A 23,116-nucleotide genomic window follows, 5' to 3' on the forward strand; every position below is an offset into this window, starting at 1 on the left:
GGAAGTAGATTTATCAACATTATATCTATGCACAAACCTATATAAATTGTTGAGGAAAATAAAATTATGAGCATATGATATTACATCATATAGCGACCGAAATGAATGCTTGAATGACTGGTCACTTTTGACTGGACTATTGATACAGCCAGTACTATAATGAGCAGAATAACTGCCTAATTAAATCTTTATCATAAAATTAAAATGGTATCTAAATAAAAGATAAGTACTTGCAACTTCAGAACATTAGAATGACAATCAGAGAGATGAACCAGTATCAAATTAACACAATACAAAAATGGAAGCAGACTGATTTAACAATATAGCAATATGAAACATATTATGCATGTCGAGATACAAATACACAAATATAAACATATTATCATACATCGTATAATGACTGAAATAAATGAAAACAATATGATTATACAATAGTACTGCTTAATATACAACTTATGGAAATGACCCTGAGCTTCCGATATACATGTACATCAATTAACGTAAATAGTGCATTAAATGCAAGCAAAGCTGTACATGAAACATGTTTAATCAGTAAAATGGTAACAAAAATAACTCTAAAGATCGCACCGACATGTGCCGTTAGAACATGAGAGAAAACAGACTCAACGGGTAGAACATCAAATTAACATAATTTAACGCCAATATTACAATCTATATATAAATGTAAAAACAACTTTACGTTCATTTGTTCTGACCAGTGTAGAGCAAATAAGAAATAACTATATTCAACGCTTATGTATGTCCACAATATAATGTTTATTGAGTTTATCCCATGCCAACAACTGTTCATTAATTTGCTGCACACTTTGTTCGGCTTCTATATTTGGGTAGCACACTAATATTTCACATGTATAAACATGCATATTGCATATATACACGCACGCTGAAAGACTCATTTATTGCACCATATCTTGTATAGATATTTCACACATTACAAATATTTCTTTCCATTCTCTTTCTGTAATATAATGATATTCGTCAACCTACAACAATCGCTTACAGATGGAGGTGGGTTATTGTTATACGATTACATCGTCAAAGGAAATGACCGCAAGCTATTGGAAAGGTTATGCTGCACATTACCGTATATAGTGAGGTTTGGGATCATCATATCAATAAGAACATTTTGACTTAGTCTTGCTGAAAGCCACATGGACCGTACTCAGATATGGATGTATGGGACTACATAAAAATGTGGTATGAAATTATGTCCGAGATTTGTATTAACATATAATTATATCGACTATGAGAGAACATTTAGTGATCCATTTTCTCAGGGTATCCTTTTCCGTGGTGAATTTCCCAACTTTCAAAAGAGAAGAATGAAGTCAACTCACAACTTATTCTATGCCTTTCCCATAAATCAACTTTCGATCTAACATAAGGCACAGCAACGACATGGCGTCTTACGGTTTGTCTTCTTTTTTGTCTCCTTTGGAGGTCTAAGCAGACCGTCATCTTCGGAACCATGGCTCTTTGATTGGTTGTCCCCTTTTGTGTCATCTTCATCGATAGAGTCAGTCTTACGGCTTGTCTTCTTTTTTTGTCTCCCTTGGAGGTCCAAGCAGACCGTCATTCTCAGAACTATGGCTCCTTGATTTGTTGTCCACTCCTATGTCATCTTCATCGGTAGAGTCGGTCTGTCGGTTTGTCTTCTTTTTGCTCTTCCTTGGCTGTCCAAGCAGACCTTCCTCCTCGGAACCTTGGCTCTTTGATTGGTTGTCCCCTCTTGTGTCATCTTCATCGGTAGAGTCAGTCTGTCGGTTTGTCTTCTTTTTGCTCTTCCTTGGCTGTCCAAGCAGACCTTCCTCCTTGGAACCTTGGCTCTTTGATTGGATGTCCCCTCTTGTGTCATCTTCATCGGTAGAGTCAGGCTTAGGATTATTTGGGATGCCTTCCCCTCTATAAGTACATGAAAAAAAACATCAATCGATACAAGTAGAAGTTGAGGGAGGTTAAATATCATTTTAAAGCAAAGTTTGTATTTCACTTAAACACTAATGATGAAAATAATAATAGTAATAATAACAATAGTAATATACAGTAGGCTTGCGGGTGCACCATGTGTGAGAGAGAGGGACGATATAGTTCTCCGTAGAACTATAAGCTAAAAAAGATAACCAGCAGTCTTTTTCAAGACTATACCAAACAGTCCTTTTCAGGACTACAAACCCTCAAGAAAGATAACCGAGAGTCCTTTTCAGGTCTGGCCTCCTCAGTCCTCCCTCTCTCTCACATGGTGCACCGGCAACCCCACTGTATATCTACATCACCATGCAAACCGACACTTACAAGCAGCATATAACAATAGTAATAGTGCTCATTTCAACATTTCTACTGTTAAACAGGTATAAAGCATGACAATATGACCTCTATTTAAAAAGAATACTTTTATCATCCTGTATAAATCACAATAACCGGTTTCGGAATGTCGATTATTCCAATATTCAGGATTCTAAGGGAAAATTAAATTTCAACAACTTAAAGGATATTGCTATCTTAAACTAATTAATATAAAATAGCATAAATATTAAGAGAAATTTGGGAAGGCTTAACGATTATCAAGATGATTAATAAATACATTGACAACAAGATGAACCATTATCAACTTATTACATCGTTCATAATTATTGCCCATAACACAAGAAAGTCATTAACATCTATTTTTAAGGAATAGGTTGGAGGATGATAAGTAAGTGTGACATTAAAGATACTATGTCACTTTTGAAGCCAACATAAAATTATGTAGAACTTTGCAGGAATGATTAATATGCCATGTATGTCCTATCTGTGAAATGTAAACATAAGCAGTGTCCGAGTATTCAAATTATGGAAGGAAACCGGTTTCCTTTTAGACTTCACTGTCAGACACTCAGTGACTGACTGACATTTTCTTTTCGTTGGTAATAACATACATAAACTGAGCTGTAACATGTATAAGTTATTTTATAATTTGTCATGGGGTAATAGAGCAAAAGTGAAAAAGGAAATCATGATGAATACTCTTCAAAATGGAGGCATGAATATGGTTGACATGTGTACACAATTTATGTCGGTACGAATAAAATGGTTGTTTAGCTTTCTAAGTTTTAAAAAACTCCAATAAAAGAAAGGGGTATTGATTATTTGTGTTAGTATTGGATTGAAAAACTGGGAGGGATTGGTATTACTATAAATTGTAAATAATACTTAGGTGATTGCAATAATTTAGGTCTAATCGACAAATAATGATCATTATTTTCCCACTAAAAGCCATGTTCAAGCCCTTTCATTTTGAAGGAACTCTAAATAAGTGTTGTCTTTCAAATTCCGTTGGAAATTAAACTTTTTATTTTTTGCCCTGCAAATGGGACATCGTACCTTTAAGGTATACAAATTGTCATAGCGAACAACAAGTATTAGCGTGTGTGTTATGGTTCTCTTACTTTGGTTGTAGATGATCTCTCGTTACTGCAGATGGACCTGTAAGGTGAGAAAGAGAGAGAGAGAGTTGATTAAAGATAGTAAGAGAAAAATAATGATTTGATAAATAGACAGAGCAAGAGAAATAGGAAGATAACAATATGAGGAATCAAATTGTACATGACGTGTTTTGTACACAGTTAAAGCATGGTCATACTGTCTATTGGGAGACGGTGTAAATGTCTACCATCATGCAATTACTCACTCGTCAATAATGTTTTATGATGACTTTTAGTAGGGAGTCCTAATAACGAATACATGTCGAGGCTCAAAACAATTCAGATTGGTGTTCTTTATAGCATCATATTCGGATTCGGATCATATTCGGTGGAAGAAACGAGATTTAACCATGTTTGGCAAAATTTAATTTGTTGAAAATATAGGTATTTTCAAAACTAAATTATATTTTGTCTTTTATGACAGTCCCACAGAATTTGTTTGAAAAATTGAAAGGATTTCTTTTAATTTTATTTGGGAAGGGAGAGACAGAATAAAAGGGAAAATACTATATCAAGATTACTGCGCTAGGGGACTCAGAATAACGAACCTTGAGGTATTTGTCAAGACTCAGAGAATAATGTGGATCAAACGGTTGCTCTATGGAGAAAAGTATTCAGGTTGGAAAGTAACCTTTGACCACTTTTTTCAGATCACTGGGGGGGGGGGTCGAATTATATTTCTTTGTAATAATGATATAAATAAATGGACTTGAAGGGTAAACCATTGTGTTATAAAGACATGTTGAAAGCATGGCAAGAATTAGATAAATGCAGACATTCTAGAGAAATGAGAATAATCCCATTATATTTAGTAATAAGTGTGTATGTCTCAGCAATACAACATTTTTTGATGTCGAATTACTTCAGAAAGGTATACTTCAAGCATCAGATATAATCGCCAGAGGTCATTTAAAACCGATCTTACATTTTTTTTAATCTGGGTTTTGCAACTGAAAGCTTGCTTAGAATTCAAATGGATACAAAGTGATTTAATGGAACCGGACATTGAAAATTTTGAAACCGAATTGATGATATTTAGACGTTTACAGAAACTATGTGATATAAAGTCTAGGCGGCTATATGATTACTTCATTGAAGAACTTCAAAAAGGGTATACATTACATGTTACAGACGGTAACTGTCAATTTGATCTTGGAATGACGGAGTTGAAAGAAACATTCACAAGGATGAAATGTGCAATGTTATGTATAAAAACAAAGATAGTTTCAATACAAACACTTACAAGGGGGCTGTATATAGGAAAAGAGAGCTCTTTAAATTTGGTTTTGAGACGGACCATTTTTATTCCTTTTGTAGACAGGAAGTAGAGACATGCCAACATTTATTTTTAGATTGTCTTAAAGTTAAATGATTATGGCAGGAGGTAATTAAAAAGTTACATTTAATCGAAATTCACAGTGATGATTGGAAACCCATTTTTTATGGGAATATCCGGCAATACTGCTAGAATATTTGTAATAAATTGTATCATATTTCTTGTAAAGTATTTCTAGAAAAAGAGGAACTCTGCCTTCTGTACAGAAAGTAGTACATATGCTGAAAGATTACAGAGACGAGGAATACAAAATACCCTTCGAAAAGGGAAAACTGGGGATACACTTACAGAAATGGGAACAAATCGATGCATTTTTACTTTAAAGGTAAAGACCAGTATTGGCAACGCCCCAATTTCAAAAAATGAAATGGAAGCTCTCATTACCAATCATGTGAAAGAATATGTTTTGACTAATACATGATGATAAAAAATTTGCCGGGAAACCGCCTACTAATTCATATATTTGGTAAATTTATTTCTCTCATGGTCTGGTGAGAGAGATAGGGTAGTCCCATATACATCTTTCTGTGTATAGTGCTTGTAACTTTACGAAGAATGAGCCAAATTTCTTATCATTTTGATGATTCCAGAACCTTGCAGATGCTAGATGCTAGATGATCGACCTTTTCTGATCGATTCCACAACGTTTCTTTCACAATGCAATCGCATGACCATTACTGGTCTTTACCTTTAATGGATGTGGGTATTATTTAAAAAAAAACAATTCTCTCTTGTACAGGTGGACAAACCGGAACAGGGTGCATGCAGTGTGTGTGTTGGTGTGAGATGGGTGGGGTAGAGAGAGAGAGAGAGAGGGGGTTGTCATGAGTATGTGTGGTGCGAGTTGAGGTTGTGCGAGTGTGGGATTGGGTAGAACTGTAAAATGGATACCTTCATCTAAGGCTATTTTGATTGTACATGTTTTCTTTCATGTAGCAGTTTATAATCATGTATAATTTGAGATTTTTCTATGTTAATTAGTTATTGATTTATGTAATTTGTGCAGCGTTTTATATTGAAGATCTTGTTTTGTATTAAAAAATGAGATCATTTTCTGAAATGTGAATTTCATGAGGAAGGAAATAAAATATCATTTAATTTTTTTTTTTTTAAATTTAATTAGGAGACTAAATTTCGCATCTCAACGAAAAGGCATTCAGAAAAAAGCCATAGAATGCTGCAGCTATACACATGATATAACAGGACTTATTAAGCCAACAAGTCGAAGACATTAAAGACGGATTAGAATCTCGGGATCCATGATGGCTCTTTGTTTGTTTCTCCTCTCTTGTTCTTTCATCGGTAGAGTCACTCTTTGTCACACTGTGTAGTAGTGCACAAGTGTGGTATTGATTGATATAATACTTGAATTGACGACTCGCATACTCACAGTGTGAAGATCATTACATTAGTATTTGTTGGAAATTATAATTCGGGCTAAATATTTTTGGGAATCACTCTCTCTCTCTTTACATTCCCCTTCTCTCCCCCTCTTTCTGTATCTTCAAGACATGTGCCATACGCATGATTATTGATCCTAACGAAGAGATCTTTTTTAATTAATGAAAACAGTGGCGTTATCTAGGTGCCATTTTGTTCATTTATATTATTAAACATGTTTCCGTCATACTTTTTTCCTTCTGAATAAAATTTAATATGCATAAATTTTGCGTCAATGGTTAACTTTTGGTCACGCCGCTGTTCGTGCGAATTGGTCAAATTTAACATTTCAAAATTTCGGGCGCACGTTTTCGCGTTTTTTCGCGCGTTTTTGCGTGTGCCGTCCGTACTGAATGTATTAAATAAATTGTGTTGACTTGTATTGTGTTGCTGACTTTCGTTATTTCTCATTTTTAAAAGGCTGTATGTATTAGGTCCTTGGGACATGGAAAATTAGGGGTCACCAGCAATTCTAAAGAGTTAAAGCGGTTCTTGTTTGTACCACTTTTGGCAATGTTTGCATGTGCGCGCGTACGTTGAGGTTTAACGAACGTCCACGGGCTAAATTAAGATCCATTATAGCTAAAAGTGATTTGAAATTACTAATAAACGTGTCAGTAACACATTATATATCTGAGTTTGATGGTAATCCGTCCATCGGTTCGAATAGCGATATCGATGACGAGCTATTCTTGCATACATAATGAGCCATGTGACCTTTGACATTGTGATCCCCAAATCTAATCAATTCATTAGTTTTGCAAGATACATTCATGACCCAAGTTTTGCAGAAATCCATTAATCGGTTCTTGAGATAACGCGATAACGGGAATGGGACGTTCAGACGGACGGAGGGCCAACCGAAAACATAATGCCTCGGGCTATTTCGTTGAAGACGCACAAATGGGACTCGCATACAAATCGAGCAATTAAAAAAGAATGCACGTTGTGGCTACATTCCAAACACACTTTCAAATTTACCATTTCAAAGGCTACTTCTACCACTGAATCAAAACTATTTTTGAAGGTAAAAGTGTGGATTTAATAAGAATTTCGCCGTTATGTATTCTATTTAAGTATAAATATAAATAATTAGCACGCGTGGTACAAAATTAAACCATGGATATATCAAAAATGTTAATATTTAGTTATTTTGTTATGCCTGGTTCATACTCACTTGCCTTTTCGTCGTTCAGGAGGTTGTCTGCCAGACGATGGTGATTAATTGCGATCAGGGCTTTCTTCAATTGTTCACGTTCTCCGGACCTTGAAGTCCTGTTCCTCCAATCACGGAGCATACTTAGTGTTCCCATGTATGTGACGTTTTGGTATTTTTCGTTCGTTTGTATGTAACGTTGTATTTCAGGAGGTCCAAAATCCAATTCCCTGCCCAGTTTGTTGATCTCAGCATTCTTGTAAATCTGCTCAGCTACTTTCTCGAGAATTTCGTCAAACCCCCGTTCCCTGAATTCCTCGGAAGATCTATATTTATATAGAGAAAATATGTTATGTTACTTTTGATATAATAATCTCACTTGACCGATTTTACAATGTATAGCACATCAAATAACTGGAATTGCAAGTGGATATATAAACAAATGTTTTCTTCTTGAATTGTTTTGTTTTCGTATGTCTTAAAATAATTTGTGTTATATAACGTATACATACTCTGATAAAATTTCCCGGATATTTCCGAACCAGAAGCACGGATCCTAATTCTTTTCATCTTTCTTGTCTCTCTCACTTTCTTATTAGATGCAATTGTACACATTTTCTAGTCAGATTAGCCTATACGACACATTTCCTTATGTGTAGCGCGGATGACAGGAGTTTAAAATAATTATCGACGAGTGTCAGAAGAATTTGTTCAAGTTCTTTCAAATAGTATTCTTCTATTCTTTTTTTCTCACTCCATTTAGTAACATCCCCAGAATAAATGTATCTATATAAATCTGTATATTAGTCAAAATGGACTTAGACGATGGCATTGCGAAATCGTTAAATATAAATATTGAAACGGAACAATAATGACAATTCTCGCTTATAACTGTTGATCTGTGCTTGCTTTCACTAGATAGTTATCTAAGAGCGATATCGGAATATTATTTTATAACATATATATCATCCCATTAATGATATTCCAATCAATAATGATTGGCGTTTATCGACATTTGCGCTTAGGAAACAATTCTTACTTAGCTTTAGAAGTATAGACTTCACCGCTGCCGGCTGCTGCTGCTGCGCCTTGAGGATGAATGTCGACTGATGTGGATGCCGACGGTCTCGGGGATGCGGGGTCTGTTTTTCCTTGTGATGTCTCGCTTTTTTCTGATTACAAGAGGGGAAAAATTATTAATATCGTAAACATATTTATTAATTTGATTCGTGTTATTGACTGTAATATCATGTTGCATTGTATGTTCAATCGCGATTTAATCGAACAAATAATCATGTTTTAATGAGTATTTCTTGTTATTATTATTTTGCCTTATCTGCTAACGGTTACAATTCATGTTGGTGATTTTAAGATTTAGTTTAAAAGATTTGTATTGATTAATGTAAGGAAAATTTCTTACATCTCCAATAAGCATCTTTCGCAAAATTGGAGAGGAAGGGAGATAGTAAATAATACAGATTAAACAAAGAGTACAAAGCAAAGGTGAGATTTTATCTTAAAGCTATCGAGTTCATTGTGTGTGCATGGTGAGTGTAAGGCTATAATTATTTTCATGTCCATTTTGTAAATGATTACACATTTTGTCTATGCTGTGCCTTCACCCACATAATTATCATGATTACGTAATAGTATAAACGGATAGTTGAGTTCTGTTGCAGAGGGCGCTACACAAAATATTTTTGTGTGAGATAATGAAAAACTGAGTGTCAAATTTGAAAGAACATTAAATTCAAATGACAAATTAATTTTTGTTTGATCAAAATCGGTTCAAAGACGGATGAAATATCCATTAATATAACCATGTCTAATATTTGTGTACCACCACAAATATGAGATAATTTGAAAAAGCCGTTGAAAAAGCGAAAAACGTCTTATACGTTTTATTCCAGCCAATGCCGATGTTGGCTTTTTGTCGGCTTTTTCCTGTTGGTTATAATACACACAACCAACCGGCCCATGTATTGTTATTAATTAATTAATTAAAGGTCACCGTATTTTTGGGAAGTGGAGCTGAATTGGTATGATCGTATATTGGCTAAATTTCACACATTTTGGGGTCTTAAATTACCTTCTTAGCAATGTTAGGTCCTAAAACGGCACTAGAAATGCCTTGGATAAGAATAAGAGCAATAACCATGCACTTTGAAGGCATTTGTGATCTGAAAACAGAACTCAACAATCCCTTTAACTTAAACAGATGGCTTTCTGAGCACATATTTGTATACATAAAATGAAAAATATAGATTTAACAAAAAAGTTCAAAACACACAGTAGGTATGTCTTTATCTTAAAAAGGAAATTGACAGGGTTTGTTAAGTTTAATGTCTACCCATGTAACTCACAATGTATGTCCATGTCAAAAGGAATTAGCACATCTGTATCAGAATCCGGAGCTTAGTTTAAAAAATTGTTTCAAATTTCTTGACTTAAATTACCCGTTGATAATAAATGTCAATTTCAGCTAGTTTAGATAGAAAAAACAAAGCGAGAAAAAGATAAGATTCCCGCTTCTATCTCATCAGTCAATGACGATGAACATTTGATTTATTGTGTATCAAGGAGGTAACCAAAGCAACCAAATATTATGAAGTTTCAACACCTTTGGTGATATATGTTAAAGTAGAATATAAACAGGTCGCTATATATGATGCATTGATTAATATCTACATGCCCTCAACCTTTCAAGACTTGTAAAATGTCGGTCACTGACAGATTGAATGAATGACAAACATTTATAGATGTACTGGTTGGTTTGATTCTAGTTCATGTTGTTTACCTTCTAAGAACATTGTAACAATGATCTGCTTTTTTGTGCTTTGTTTTAAGATGAAGTTTAATATCACTTCATTCACATCAGTGGTTCGGGTATCCACTGTGAACATCACTTTGTGCTCAGTCAGATGGCGAATCTCACTTTCCTGTAGAGTCTACAAAGAAAAAACAAACATTTGTGTGTGTATTTATCTTTAGACACATTGTACATTTGTGTAAATACGTACTATGACTGTATGCATCAGACTTAAGAATAGACTTTATAAATTGTACGTAACGAGTCAGACAAAAATGCTGCTGAACGGAATACAGTTGTATTCGAAGTATTGGAATGACCCACATGCTGACTCTTTATTTCAAACCTAGCTACCTTCAAAACAATGAATTGTTAAAGTTTTTAGATGTCTTTAAAGAAAAAGGCTGCAGGATCGCACGAAAAGGGTCCATATCGTCAATTGATATGTTAAACCATATTTTAACTATTCTGTCATATATTTAACACATTATGATACAAATAAAAACAAAAACAAAAACTAATTATACGAGTTGAGCAAAACATTGACGAATTTGGGTAGCATATACTGTCCACTGTATATTAGGTTTTAAGTTTACGAACTAACTTTGGTTAGCTAGAAGTGCCAAACAGGAGATAACCAACCATTAATTGCCCCAAACCCCGAATTGCTAAATTAGGGGTTACGCAGTCTGTGGTCAATCAATACATTGCTAAAATAGATTTTCCACACAAGTCATCATCCAATACTCTTCATTATTGAAATCATGTAGTCCTAATTGCAAATGAGGCATTTGCCCAAATACGATTTTGGGCAGTGATTGTTTGACTTTCCTTTTCTCAACTGATACTGAGCAATCCAAATGCATAACAACTTTAAACAGGTTGATTTAAACTGCTTATGTGAATGTTACCGTGACCTCTTCTTCCATTGGGGTGCTTTCTTTGCAAGTTACCCTCAATCCTCCAGAACGCCACTTAAGTAAGAATTGCTCTCCCTCGAGTGGAGCTACATATCCACGAAAGACCTTAAACAAAATAATATTAAGAAAAAGCAACAATGATTTAAAAGTGCGTTTCCACTCAAAGCATTATCACAAAACAAAGGATTCTATATAAGTCTAAAAGAGAGACAGGAAAACAAACGAAAGAACAAAAAGAAACATATAAAGACAACAAATTACATTGACACATGAACATAGCGAATTCAAAAGTGCTGAAGTTTAGAATTCAAAAGTCTAACTGAGGATTTACCGAAAATAAGAATCTGCAAACATTACTAGAAATATTTCAGCTTTAATAATGACAATTATTAACAAAAATGATGGTAGCAATGATAACAGTGTTGACCATTTTTTTCTCCAAACATCACTTTATTGAGCAAACTTGCACGACAATTAAAGGGGCCATGATATTGGCCAAGAATAACACAAATGTATTGGTCGATGCAGGGCATTATAAACCTGACAATTCTGGGTCTTATTTACCAAAGGTAAGCACATCGGTATTAATGTTTTTCTTTCCTCCAATTATCATTACCTTATCATTGTTACATCTGGGTGGAAAATAGCAATTGTGGATTAATGTCTTGCCAAAGGACCTCAGTCCCTGGATGTGACTCGAACCCCGACTCTTGGATTAAAAGTTAAGTAAATGGCCAACTATACCGCCATGACACCTTTATGCATGTAATCCATTTACTCTTGAATTTTGTGAAAGTTTACGGCCGTATGTAGGGTTATTATGAGGGAAATTAAGAAAATGATGATAAAGGGCAAAGAAGTATAAGATGAGGAAGGAAAGACGAAAAAATAACCAACCTTTTCTGTAATGTTTCCATTCCTCACATGGACAAACAACACGTGATTAGCATATCTCGGAGTTGACACTGGGATGTATGGTGTACAAATAACACGTTTTCCGATGAATACCCATTTGATTAAAGCTACGATCCAAATTTCAGAGAAGTGGTGCATGTAGACATCTAGGTCGTGGTGTCTTACAACACATCGTAGGCTTCCGTTGGTAGAAGGAATCGCTGTAAAACTTTCAGAAGCTAATCATGCAAAATATCAACCAATAAATCTAGTAAACATACGATTACCAAGACCGTAGCACAACTTTATATCAGAAAATGTGTTCTAGGACAATTACCCCCTGGGCAATTACCCCCCCCCCCCCCGAAAATCATCCCCGGAAAAATACCCCGAAGGACAATTTTCCCCCGGAAAATTACCCCCCGGAGAATTACCCCCCCCCCCCCGAGTACAACTACCCCCCGAGGACAATTACCCCCGAGGAAAACTACCCCCTAGGACAATTACCCCCCGAGGACAATTACTCCCCGAGGACAATTACACCCCAAGGATAACTACCCCCCCCCCCCCCACCTAGGACAACTACCCCTTGGACAATCAGGATTCAATAGCAAAAGTCGAGCCAATAAGATCCCCTGCATACAGTGGCGGATCCAGGGGGCCCGGGGGGCCCGGGGGCCCGCCCCCCCCCCCTGGAAAAAAAAAGGGAAAAAAAAGAAGGAAAAACAAAATGGAAAAAAGAAGGAAACAAAAAGAAGGAAAAAAAAAGAAAAAAAAAGAAGGAAATAAAAGGGGAAAGATATCAAAGGTATCAAAATATGCTCATTTGACTATAACTAAACGCCTAAAACCCCTAAGTTTCCGGGGCTCCACCCCTCGACCCCACAAGGGACCTTAAGGTGGACCCCTGCATGCTTGTCTGACCGTTATAAAATTCCTAAAACCCCTGAGCTTCAGGGGGCTCCGCCCCCTGTACCCCACGCCAATTTGTTTCCTGCCAGTGTCACAAATAAGGTATAATTATGCTCATCTGACGTAATTAAATGCCTAAAGCCCTACGCTTCCGGGGCTCTGCCCTCCCCCCCCCCCCCCCCCGAACCCAACCAATGGCCCTAAGGCGGGCCCCTGGATGTTCATCTGACCATAATCTATTGCCTAACGCCCCTGAGCCTTTGGGGGCTCCGCCTCCTTGACCCCAGGTCAATTCGTGACCTGCCAGTGTCACAAATAAGGTATAAAAATATGCTCATCTGACCGTAATGTGTTGCCCCACACCCCTGAGCTTCCGGGGACTCCGCCCCTGGACCTCACGCCAATTTGTGACCTGCCAGTGTCACAAATAACGTATAGCATTATGCTCATTTGACGATAAATTGATGTATTAACTTCTGAGGGCTCCGCCCCCTGGACCCAACACCAATTTGTGTCATGCCAGTGTCACAGATAAAGTATCAAAATATGCTCATCTGCATGACCGTTATTTATTGCCCAAAACCCCTGAGCTTCTTGGTGCTCCGCCCCCTGGACCCAACACCAATTTGTGTCCTGCCAGTGTCACACATAAAGTATTAAAATATGCTCATCTGTGAGTAATTTATTACCCAAAACCCCTGAGCTTCCGGAGGCTCCGCCCCTGGACCCCACGCCAATTTGTGACCTGCCAGTGTTACAAATAAGGTATAAAATATGCTCATCTGACGATAATTGTATGTATAAAACCCCTGAGCTTCTGGGGACTCCGCCCTCTGGACCCAACACTAATTTGTGTCCAGCCAGTTTCACAAATAAGGTATAACATCATGCTCATCTGACATTAATTTATTGCCCGAAACCCCTGAGCTTCCGGTGGCTCCGCCCCCTGGACCGAACACCAATTTGTGTCCTGCCAGTGTCACAAATAGATATAAAATTATGCTCATCTGACCGTTATTTATTGCCCAAAACCCCTGAGCTTCCGGGGGCTCCGCCCCCTGGCCCGAACACCAATTTGTGACCTGACAGTTGTCCTCGAGGGGGGGGGGGGGGGGAAGGAAAATTGTCCTCGGGGGGGGGTATTTTCCGGGGGGTAATATATACATATATTTTTTTGGGGGGGGGAGGGGAAGACTGCTAATATTGCATGTTTGTTACTGCGCAATTAACTTCATTGATCATATATATTACCTAATTTAATGTTTGGCAATGTGAATGGGACAGAGAGAGAGAGAGATTGAGAAAGAGAATACTTTACCACTCTTGCGATAATAAGTGACGACTTCCGCAGCCTCTGGCTTTGTGAATATACCACAATGGGGCATCGTTATCCGAACCGGATTGTCAAAGGTTGCATTTGAGGGCGACATTCTCAGACCGAAGGTAATGATTGCTTCTGTTTCCTTCAACACCAACTCAGGTGGAATGTCATGGATTGGTTCGACAGTGATGTCATTCGTTCTATAAGCTTCATTGGGTGGAATTCTTACTTCAATACCATGCTTCTCAAGCCGAGTCATGCCGGCATCATCAATCGAATCCTCTCTGCTTTCAAGATTTTGAACCTGAGTTTCATCCTGACTGGCGCTCGGTTGAGGAAAATGGTGAACGGACTCTATCATCTGTCCCTCGTCATCTGTTAATGAGTGTGAATGTAATAATGCTACTGATAATAATTACTGGATTTCTATAGCGCCTTTCCAGAGGATACAAGGCCCTGTCCCTCAGTTTAAGAAAGACAAGTTAAATACTATTTTTGTGTAATGCAGGGAGTTTTTTAAATATGAGTCAACTGACTAAAAGGATTTGAAACAGCATTTTGGGGGAATTTGGGAATGGGAAGGGAAGAAGCTGATGTACATCGAAATGAATATGATGTTTGCTATTGCTGAAAGAGTGAGTATATGTATGGAGTATGGTTTCACACAAAAAATATAAAAAGTTTAAAAGTTTGAACAAGCATCCAGTATTCCATTCTTTAAGTCACTGAAAGCAATTGCAGTCAGTGTAACAATAAGGGTAGCATGGGGCCATTATTTTATGCTTTTGATAGATTTGCCAATTAAGTTCGCTCATTCTGTAGACGTTGGAGGCTAGCTTCCAGATACCTCCAACCCCATTGTGACATTTATCTCTTTCCAAAAAAGTTGCCGGTTTAGGGTACCAAAAAAAATCGGAATCATGGTCAGACATTCTCATTTTTTTTCAATCAAACACAACACACATATTCCTGATGGTAGGTGAAAGGTGGAATAACAATGTGCCTGAGAAATGACTTTGATTATAAACAGAAAGATAAAACCTACTAATCATTCTACATTACATTTATTTTCAATAATATTGTTCCTAAATGTTGTTATAAAAGGGAAATATGAAGGAATTCTTTAGAAAAATCCTACATCCAAATATTTTCGAAAACTATATAATTACTTTTCAAAGAGTAATTGTACAATAAAAGTAGTCACTAATATAATATATAAAAAGCATAAACATTCCTCTTTTCTCGTTTTTTATTTGTACTTTGGGTTATGGAGATTTTGAAACAAATGCCATTTGATTAATATTGTAAACATGGTCGAATACTAACGTTACTTTGAACATGGAAGATGTTTCATTTCTTCACTTGCCAATAATAAAATACATGTACATGTACTAATACAAACAATATAAAGGGGATACCTACCTTCATCTTCATGTTGCTCTTCGAAACTCAGAGCTCTAAGAGAAAGACACAAATTTATGGTAAAACTTGAGCAATATGCAGGTGATTATTTGCACTCACTCCACCCGACCTTTCGTAATTAAGGAGCCATTAACCGTAACAGATAATGGGCTTTAATCATACATTTTGGTTGGAATGGTTTGAAAAAGCTTATAATAATCCGGGGTTACAGTTCGCACTGATAAAAGAAGTGTTATTGACCCTCTTCATGACAATTTGGGCATTTTGACAACTTGTTTTGGCCCAAAGTGACCATTTTGGTCACGTTTGGTCAGGGTCAGGGTTATTTTCATATCATCAGTAAAGGAAGTTGTATGTAGTTGTACTGTTTAAAAATGTGCCCTGATGGTAGGAAAAGTGGTCAATTGACTTCCATCAGCACAGGCAAACTGAGCTGCAGTTGAGTCACTCGACTCGACCAATATGACTTTCCAACATTACGTCGTCTGGTCTAATAATTTTGTTTTATCTGTCGTGTAATAAGCTAAGACAAATTGATCATAGCTATCAAAGGTAAATTTCTCAAACTACACATGTTCTACAAATGTTAATTTTGTTTATTAAATACAAGCCCTGGTTTTACAACATACCATCCATTTACTCTGCCTGAATTTCTTTTCTTTCTGTGTTGACCTAAGTAATTTTAAAGTCAATTATTTTAATTGTTCTGATGTTGCTGATATCAGCACACGTTTTCATACACTTTTTCGACGTCCAAACTTACCTGTGACCAGTTGATTATAACTGAACTAAAAAGGTCTGAAAGTGGACAACAGTTGATTTTTTTTTTTTTTTTTTTTTTTTTTGGAGGGGGAGGGTCAATTAGATTACTTTTCGACCATCAGGAAACATATTCTAACCTGGCTCGAGATGTATAAACCTCACCAGCTGCTGCTGATGCATCTTGAGGAGCAATGTCGACTGATGTGGATGCCGCCGGTTTCGGAGATTCGGTTATTCCTGATTGTAAGAGTGGGAAATTATGTAAACTTTGTAATTAGGTTCATGTTATTGTTTGTATAATTATTGTTCATTAGACATTTAATTACACATATAATTATATATCAGTGACTGAGATTGAGTGTTGTCACCAGCTCAACCAACAGTATAAGGTAGTAATTTGTTACTCGCGTTCACGAGATGAGTTTAATTTTTTAAATTGTATATTGATCAATGTAACCAAAATCCGCACATTTCATTCAGGCTTATATGTTAAATGGGGGGGGGGGGTTGACCCTTTCGATTATCTATAAGACATTGAAGGACTCTGCACACCAAACACGACACACTACAAAACGACCCGACAACACAACAATATTTTTACAAAATCGCTCTAACGCGAATCGTATGACACTGGTCCCGTGCTTACTGACCGTATAGGAAGTATGACACAACATCAATTTAAAATGCCTACGATGTTTGTATCAATTCCGAAAAATCTATGAAACGACATTTTGGCTATCAATCATTTTAGCGCGGAGGATTTCCGATGACGTCATATTTATCTACGCTTGGTTACAGATTGTCAGCAGCTTTTCTTCCCTCACCCTCAAATCTCTATAGGATTTAATGTGTATTTGTGTTATTATGCTGCCTTAAAATTACCATACGGAGCCTAGCCACACTATCTAGTACACGGCGTCTCATCGAGTCCTAGATCCTGCCAAAGACTTGCGGTCTGATAGTCCCCGACTTTGGTTTAAAAGTTGCTGCATGTTTCTTTACGAGATTACGGTAAGTGAGAACAGTATAATAACTTTATAACTAGAGGCCTAGAAAAATATTCTAAGTTAGATAAGGGTCTAAATCTTAACAAAGAGAAAGTTAGATTATACGTGTGACGTGCCAGTACTACTACTACTACTAATTCTACTACTACATAGACATCATTATCATCAAGCTAGGCCCATGCCTATACGGGAGTGTAGGATATCATGTTTAGCCTATATTATATACCTCACTTAAGAAATCCAGCCATCTGATTGGTCGAAATTGCATTCATAAACTTTAACTATTCCTGTAAAATTCCCGGTGAAATTCCAAATCCATGTAATAGTTCTAAAATAATAGTTCTAAAATCCCGGCAAAATTCCAGTTACCATATCGTTACCGGGAAAATAGTTCAGTCTTGGTGAAATACCCATAGGTTCACATGTTAAAAACTGATATGAGCGATCGAGGATACCGTACGTGTGCAAAGAATTGGTCGATATTTTTAATACAGCACAGCACAGAGCAGACGACCGTACGTACGGCATTCTCGGGCAAAAATGGCTGAAGAAACTCTCCCAAGATTTTAACTTCTTGATGATGATCAAATGCAAGACTTGCTGACAGCAAGAACATCAAAAGGGTACGTCAAATTCTCCATAATATATTGAAACTAGATCTAGTAGTAGTGCTAAAATCCTTCCCATAGACTCTCATGAGTGCGCAATGCATAGGGATGTGTGCAATCTCTATGATAGAGATTGCACACATTCCTATGATAGAGATTGCACACATCCCTATGCATTGCGCACTCATGAGATTCAAACTAATATTGCTCGTGATCCTGAAGGTGATACTCAATAAGTGAGGTGTCATATGAAAGAGCAGGTTTTTCTCCATATTCCCCACAGGGCCGGCCCACCCCCAAAATTGTAAAACTATCTTTTTACTTAGACTAAAATCTAGATCTAGTCTACTCTCAAGATACACTCAGTCATACTCATAGTCATAAAAAACAACCGTGCAGATAAACTAGAGAAATGCCAAGGTGGTGCCATATGTTGACTCTTTTTTGTTGGCATATAAAAGTATTAATGACTGCTTTAATATTCGAGAAATAGTTGTTTTTATACGCTCAAGGGAAGGTTACAATTGTGCTATTGCCCGAGGCGTTCTCAAAGCAGTCATTAATACTATACTATACTATACTATAGGTCTACCGGTCATATCAATCACTTGGTACATTAGTTTATAAAACAGTGCATGCGTGGATGTCAGACTATGCTATTTTACAAAGTGTTTTTCTGACCAAAATGAATCCAAGCAGTGTTTAAATTAATTGATGCTGGTAGCAGTTACTAGAATGTAGAGACACTGTCACTTGTACAGGTAAACGTTCCAAGACTGGATGACCCGTTTGTTAAAAAAAGACATATACCTACATGTAGATAGTCAGTCTACGGCTGGCGCCTGCCTGGGAGATGACTTTAACAAGACAGATTGAATTAGATCTAACGACTTGAGTAACGTATAGACCTATATCTTTGTAGATAAACGTTTATACTTACGTTGCCAGGTCCAATTAGTCACAGGTTAGTTTAGAAAGTTAGTTAGACTCTGGATTTATCAGTTTGCTCTTTACCTGTAATCTATATATTCATGCAACTTAGCCTTAGGACGATTGAAAACAAAGGTGTTACTCGTTCTTAATTATCTTCTAGACTATATTGGTACAGATAGCTAGTCGATGGTCATACTCATAGTCTAGACATACTCTAACTGTTAGAAACTGGACTTGTTAATTCTCATTAAATCACTGTTTAACTGGAATAGAAGTTCAGAGTTTGTTAAAGACTCAATAAAGAAGATCTATAAAGATTGTTTATAGATCTAGAGCTCGACCCTGGCCTCTGTGAAATGTAAACTAGATCTCTATCAACTTAGAGTCTTTTCTAACATACATAAATTTGTTTGTTCGGGTAGATCTCAGACACTTTAAATGAATTCCATCACAATATTCTCATCATCAAACACGACATCGTCATGTCGTGTAGCCTCTATAGGTGTGAACGGTTTGTTGTGGTTGCCATCTAGCATGTCGTATCACCATGTTGTTTTGTCGCATGGCGTGTTTGGAAGGGATAAAGAGTGGTAGTTTTCAGAGTTAAAAATGTTGTTATATTGCCAATTCTGGGTCATTTTGCTTCGTTCGAACTTCAATTTTAGTCCTCATTTAAATTATGAGTGACTTTTGGACATGGAAACATCTCAAAGGTATAGTTGAGTTCTGTTGCAGAGGGCGCTACACAAAATAATTTTGTTGTGACTGGAGATAATGAAAAACTGAGTGTCAAATTTGAAAGAACATACAGTTTAAATGACATAATCATCTTTGTTTGACCAAAATCGGCTCAGAGACGTCTGAAATATCCATAAATGTAACGATTTCTAATACTTGTGTACCTCTACAATTATTATATAATTTGAACCAGCAGTTGAAAGCCGTTGGAAAAACAAAATAGCGCCTTTTAAGTTGCCTATGATGGCTTTTTCCTGTTGGTTATATTACGCACAACCAGCCGGCCCATGTATTGTTATAATCAATTAATTAATTAATTAACGGTCACTGTAATTTTTTGAAAGTGGAGCTGTTATGATCGTATTGGCTAAATTTGACACATTTGGGGGTCTAAAATTACCTTCATATCAATTTTAGAACCTAAAAGGACACTAGAAATGGCATGGATAAGAATAAGAGCAATAACCATGTACTTTGATTTGTATTGGTCCCCAATACAAATCGTCCATACTGTATTTCATGTTCAGTTTATCTAATGTTAATTTCATTTATATCAATTATGTCTAATTTAATATATATAAATTATTAATGGCCTTTAGTACACCTAGATCGACACCACTTTAGAATAAGAACAGCTAGCTCCTTCCTTAAATGCTTTACCTTGGAAATGTGTGTTGAATTTGATCATCTGTGTAGTGGTTTGAACCAAGCTAAGCGTCACTAATGTCTCATCACTCCTCTCGGTTAGATTGAGTGGAAAGTACTTTATCTCTTTCGTTTTCGAACTCAAATCGCTGTGCTGAATGGCCTGACGAGACTGCCAGATAATAACAAATGATCATGCATGATTTAATGAAATATGCACTAAAACGTGCATGATGAAAATAAAAACAAAATATAAGATTTTCCGTCTTTTCAAACATTTTTTTCCAATCAAGTCCATAATTGTGCATGTAATTTCGTCAAAGTCAATTAAATATCGTCACCCCCGGCCGCCAACCTGCAGTTGCATGAATTTATTTCGTTATGTACACAGTAAAAACGCTGTTTAAAAAAGTGATGTTCCCTTACAGTTGTACACTATCTTAAACAACAGTTGAACAAATTGTAAACAATGTTGCTCGAAACGAAAGTAATTTTGTTAAACATTCGTTGTTTAAAATTTAATGACTGCTATATTTACTATACGAGAGCTTTTAGACAGTGTTGTTTACATATGACGTCATGTGTCTCGTGCCAGTAAAGTGCGCGCTGGCTAAAAGCTTTATTTCACATTGTTATGTTTAGAAACAGGTTCCTTGAAACTAACATGCAATTGAAATTAACATGCCACTTAGAAATGCAGTGCTGCTGTTCAGGCACAGCTCATTGTTATTCATATTAGATGCATACACACAATGCAAGTATATGCAAGGGTCTTCTGTTGACTACACAGATTGATACATATGTAAAAGCACATGGACATTGAGTCTGGATTAAACTACCAAAGGAACCACACGTGTTTCTGCAGGCTCCATATTGTTTGTCTCTATACTTACATTTATTTAGCTTAATAGTTTTTACTTTCCAACCCACAACACAACACACATCATGGCCGACCAAGCTACCGACGCGCTTCTAAGTGACTGGGGATTCAATGTCTTAATTGAAATCACTTTTCTATTAACCAATTTGAAGTTTTTAACTTATAGCGTAAGTTCACAGTTACAATTTTCAGTATCTGTACGCAAATGTCAGAATAAAGGTAGACTTAAAATCGTCGCGTCATGCAGTGCGGCTCTGATCGCGCACTCGTTTATAACGTGTGCTAAATTCCTTGCCATATAGATTGCATGTATCCCTATATATGCAGTTTATACGTGCGTGCATGCGCGCTCATGCAAAATGGGCACTGTTTTGGCGCTAATTCATGAATTGCAGAATTACCCTACCATATTGTAGTCTTGTAGTCTTCATATACCTATATAGAGACCCAGAAGTAGTGGTGCACTTATTCAGAGTATCAAACCCAAATTATACCCCATTATACAACCCTTTTGTTGTAAACAACCCCCACTGAACAACAGCTCCTTTTTAAACAACTTTCTTTAAACAACCCAGTTAGTGTAAACAACCCCCACTGAACAACAGCTCCTTTTTAAACAACTTTCTTTAAACAACCCAGTTGGTGTAAACAATCCCCACTGAACAACAGCTCCTTTTTAAACAACTTTCTTTAAACAACCCAGTTGGTGTAAACAACCCCCACTGAACAACAGCTCCTTTTTAAACAACTTTCTTTAAACAACCCAGTTGGTGTAAACAATCCCCACTGAACAACAGCTCCTTTTTAAACAACTTTCTTTAAACAACCCAGTTGGTGTAAACAATCCCCACTGAACAACAGCTCCTTTTTAAACAACCGTCTTTAAACAACACCAGTTGTTTAAATTGTGATTTTAAACAAGTTGTTCAAAATGTTGATCAACTAAGTGTTTAAACTTTAAACAACTCGAGTTGCTTAACATTTTAAACAACTCTTAGATCAGGTCACCCGTTAATCAAGAGTTGTTTAAACTTTTAAACAACTTGTTCACAAAAATTTTAACTGTGTACGTGTAATTCCATAAACAAATCTTCGTAAAGTGTGTTGAGTTCTCTGTCACTTTGTTTTTAAATATTCTCCTTTTGATCCACCTTTGATCATGATCTTTCCCTGCTTTCAAAATACGAGAACGCAATAGTACACATTTAATTCATTTTACCAATGACATGTATGAATGAATTCGATCATCATATTCTGTAGCAATCCGTCAGGGGAAACACTTTCATATGTAATTTGCTGAAAATGAATGCAAAGGCGTTGAAATCGATAACAATCGTCCAAATTGAATGACAAATTACTTATTAGTTTTAACATTAGAACGTTCTCAGATTCGGAAAAAAGTTCTAAAATGGACAGGAAATCCTTAAATATAATAATATATTGTACATAAAGAACATCAAATGTGTCAATTGCAGCTGTACTATCAGTCTCCTCGTTCAATTTAAATTGTATCGCCACACGAAGAAAATGTAGTACATTAAAAGTGACGCATGTGTTATAACCATGATATAAGAAGCATTTTTACCATATACTAGTTTTTTATTCGGGTATATATGGTGTCAAAGACCAGTTGGTATTGATACATAATTTTAAAAATTCAAATGTTTGTTAGTAAAGCCACACTCTTCTACGTGTGGCTACTTGCTCCCTCTATGTAGAAAACAATGCCTAATCGGTGACCATTGGTCCCCCATGATCCTCTTTTTCTTATGTTAATTTAAAGCTGAGTTGATGAGATAGCCACCTGCCAGTGACCACCCTGGGCGGTCTAATCCCTCCTAGCCAAACAAG

General features: G+C 36.5%; 1 protein-coding gene across 1 annotated transcript in view; it reads right to left on the bottom strand.

Moving 5' to 3' along the window:
- Positions 1-483: 483 nt before the first annotated feature.
- Positions 484-23,116, bottom strand: part of LOC105443050 — a 56,204-nt gene continuing 33,571 nt past the window's right edge. The window contains exons 13-22 of the mRNA XM_030993917.1: positions 20,401-20,557; positions 16,592-16,691; positions 15,693-15,727; positions 14,268-14,645; positions 12,041-12,276; positions 10,212-10,362; positions 8,454-8,586; positions 7,436-7,740; positions 3,447-3,483; positions 484-1,923 (exon numbers count right to left, since the gene is read on the bottom strand). Of these exons, the coding sequence (XP_030849777.1) occupies positions 1,545-1,923; positions 3,447-3,483; positions 7,436-7,740; positions 8,454-8,586; positions 10,212-10,362; positions 12,041-12,276; positions 14,268-14,645; positions 15,693-15,727; positions 16,592-16,691; positions 20,401-20,557 (1,911 nt within the window). The 3' untranslated portion in view covers positions 484-1,544. The remainder of the gene's footprint in view (positions 1,924-3,446; positions 3,484-7,435; positions 7,741-8,453; positions 8,587-10,211; positions 10,363-12,040; positions 12,277-14,267; positions 14,646-15,692; positions 15,728-16,591; positions 16,692-20,400; positions 20,558-23,116) is intronic.

The sequence above is a fragment of the Strongylocentrotus purpuratus genome, unplaced genomic scaffold (assembly GCF_000002235.5).
Source record: "Strongylocentrotus purpuratus isolate Spur 01 unplaced genomic scaffold, Spur_5.0 spur5_scaffold_20, whole genome shotgun sequence".
In the NCBI taxonomy this organism is placed as follows: Eukaryota; Metazoa; Echinodermata; class Echinoidea; order Camarodonta; family Strongylocentrotidae; genus Strongylocentrotus; species Strongylocentrotus purpuratus.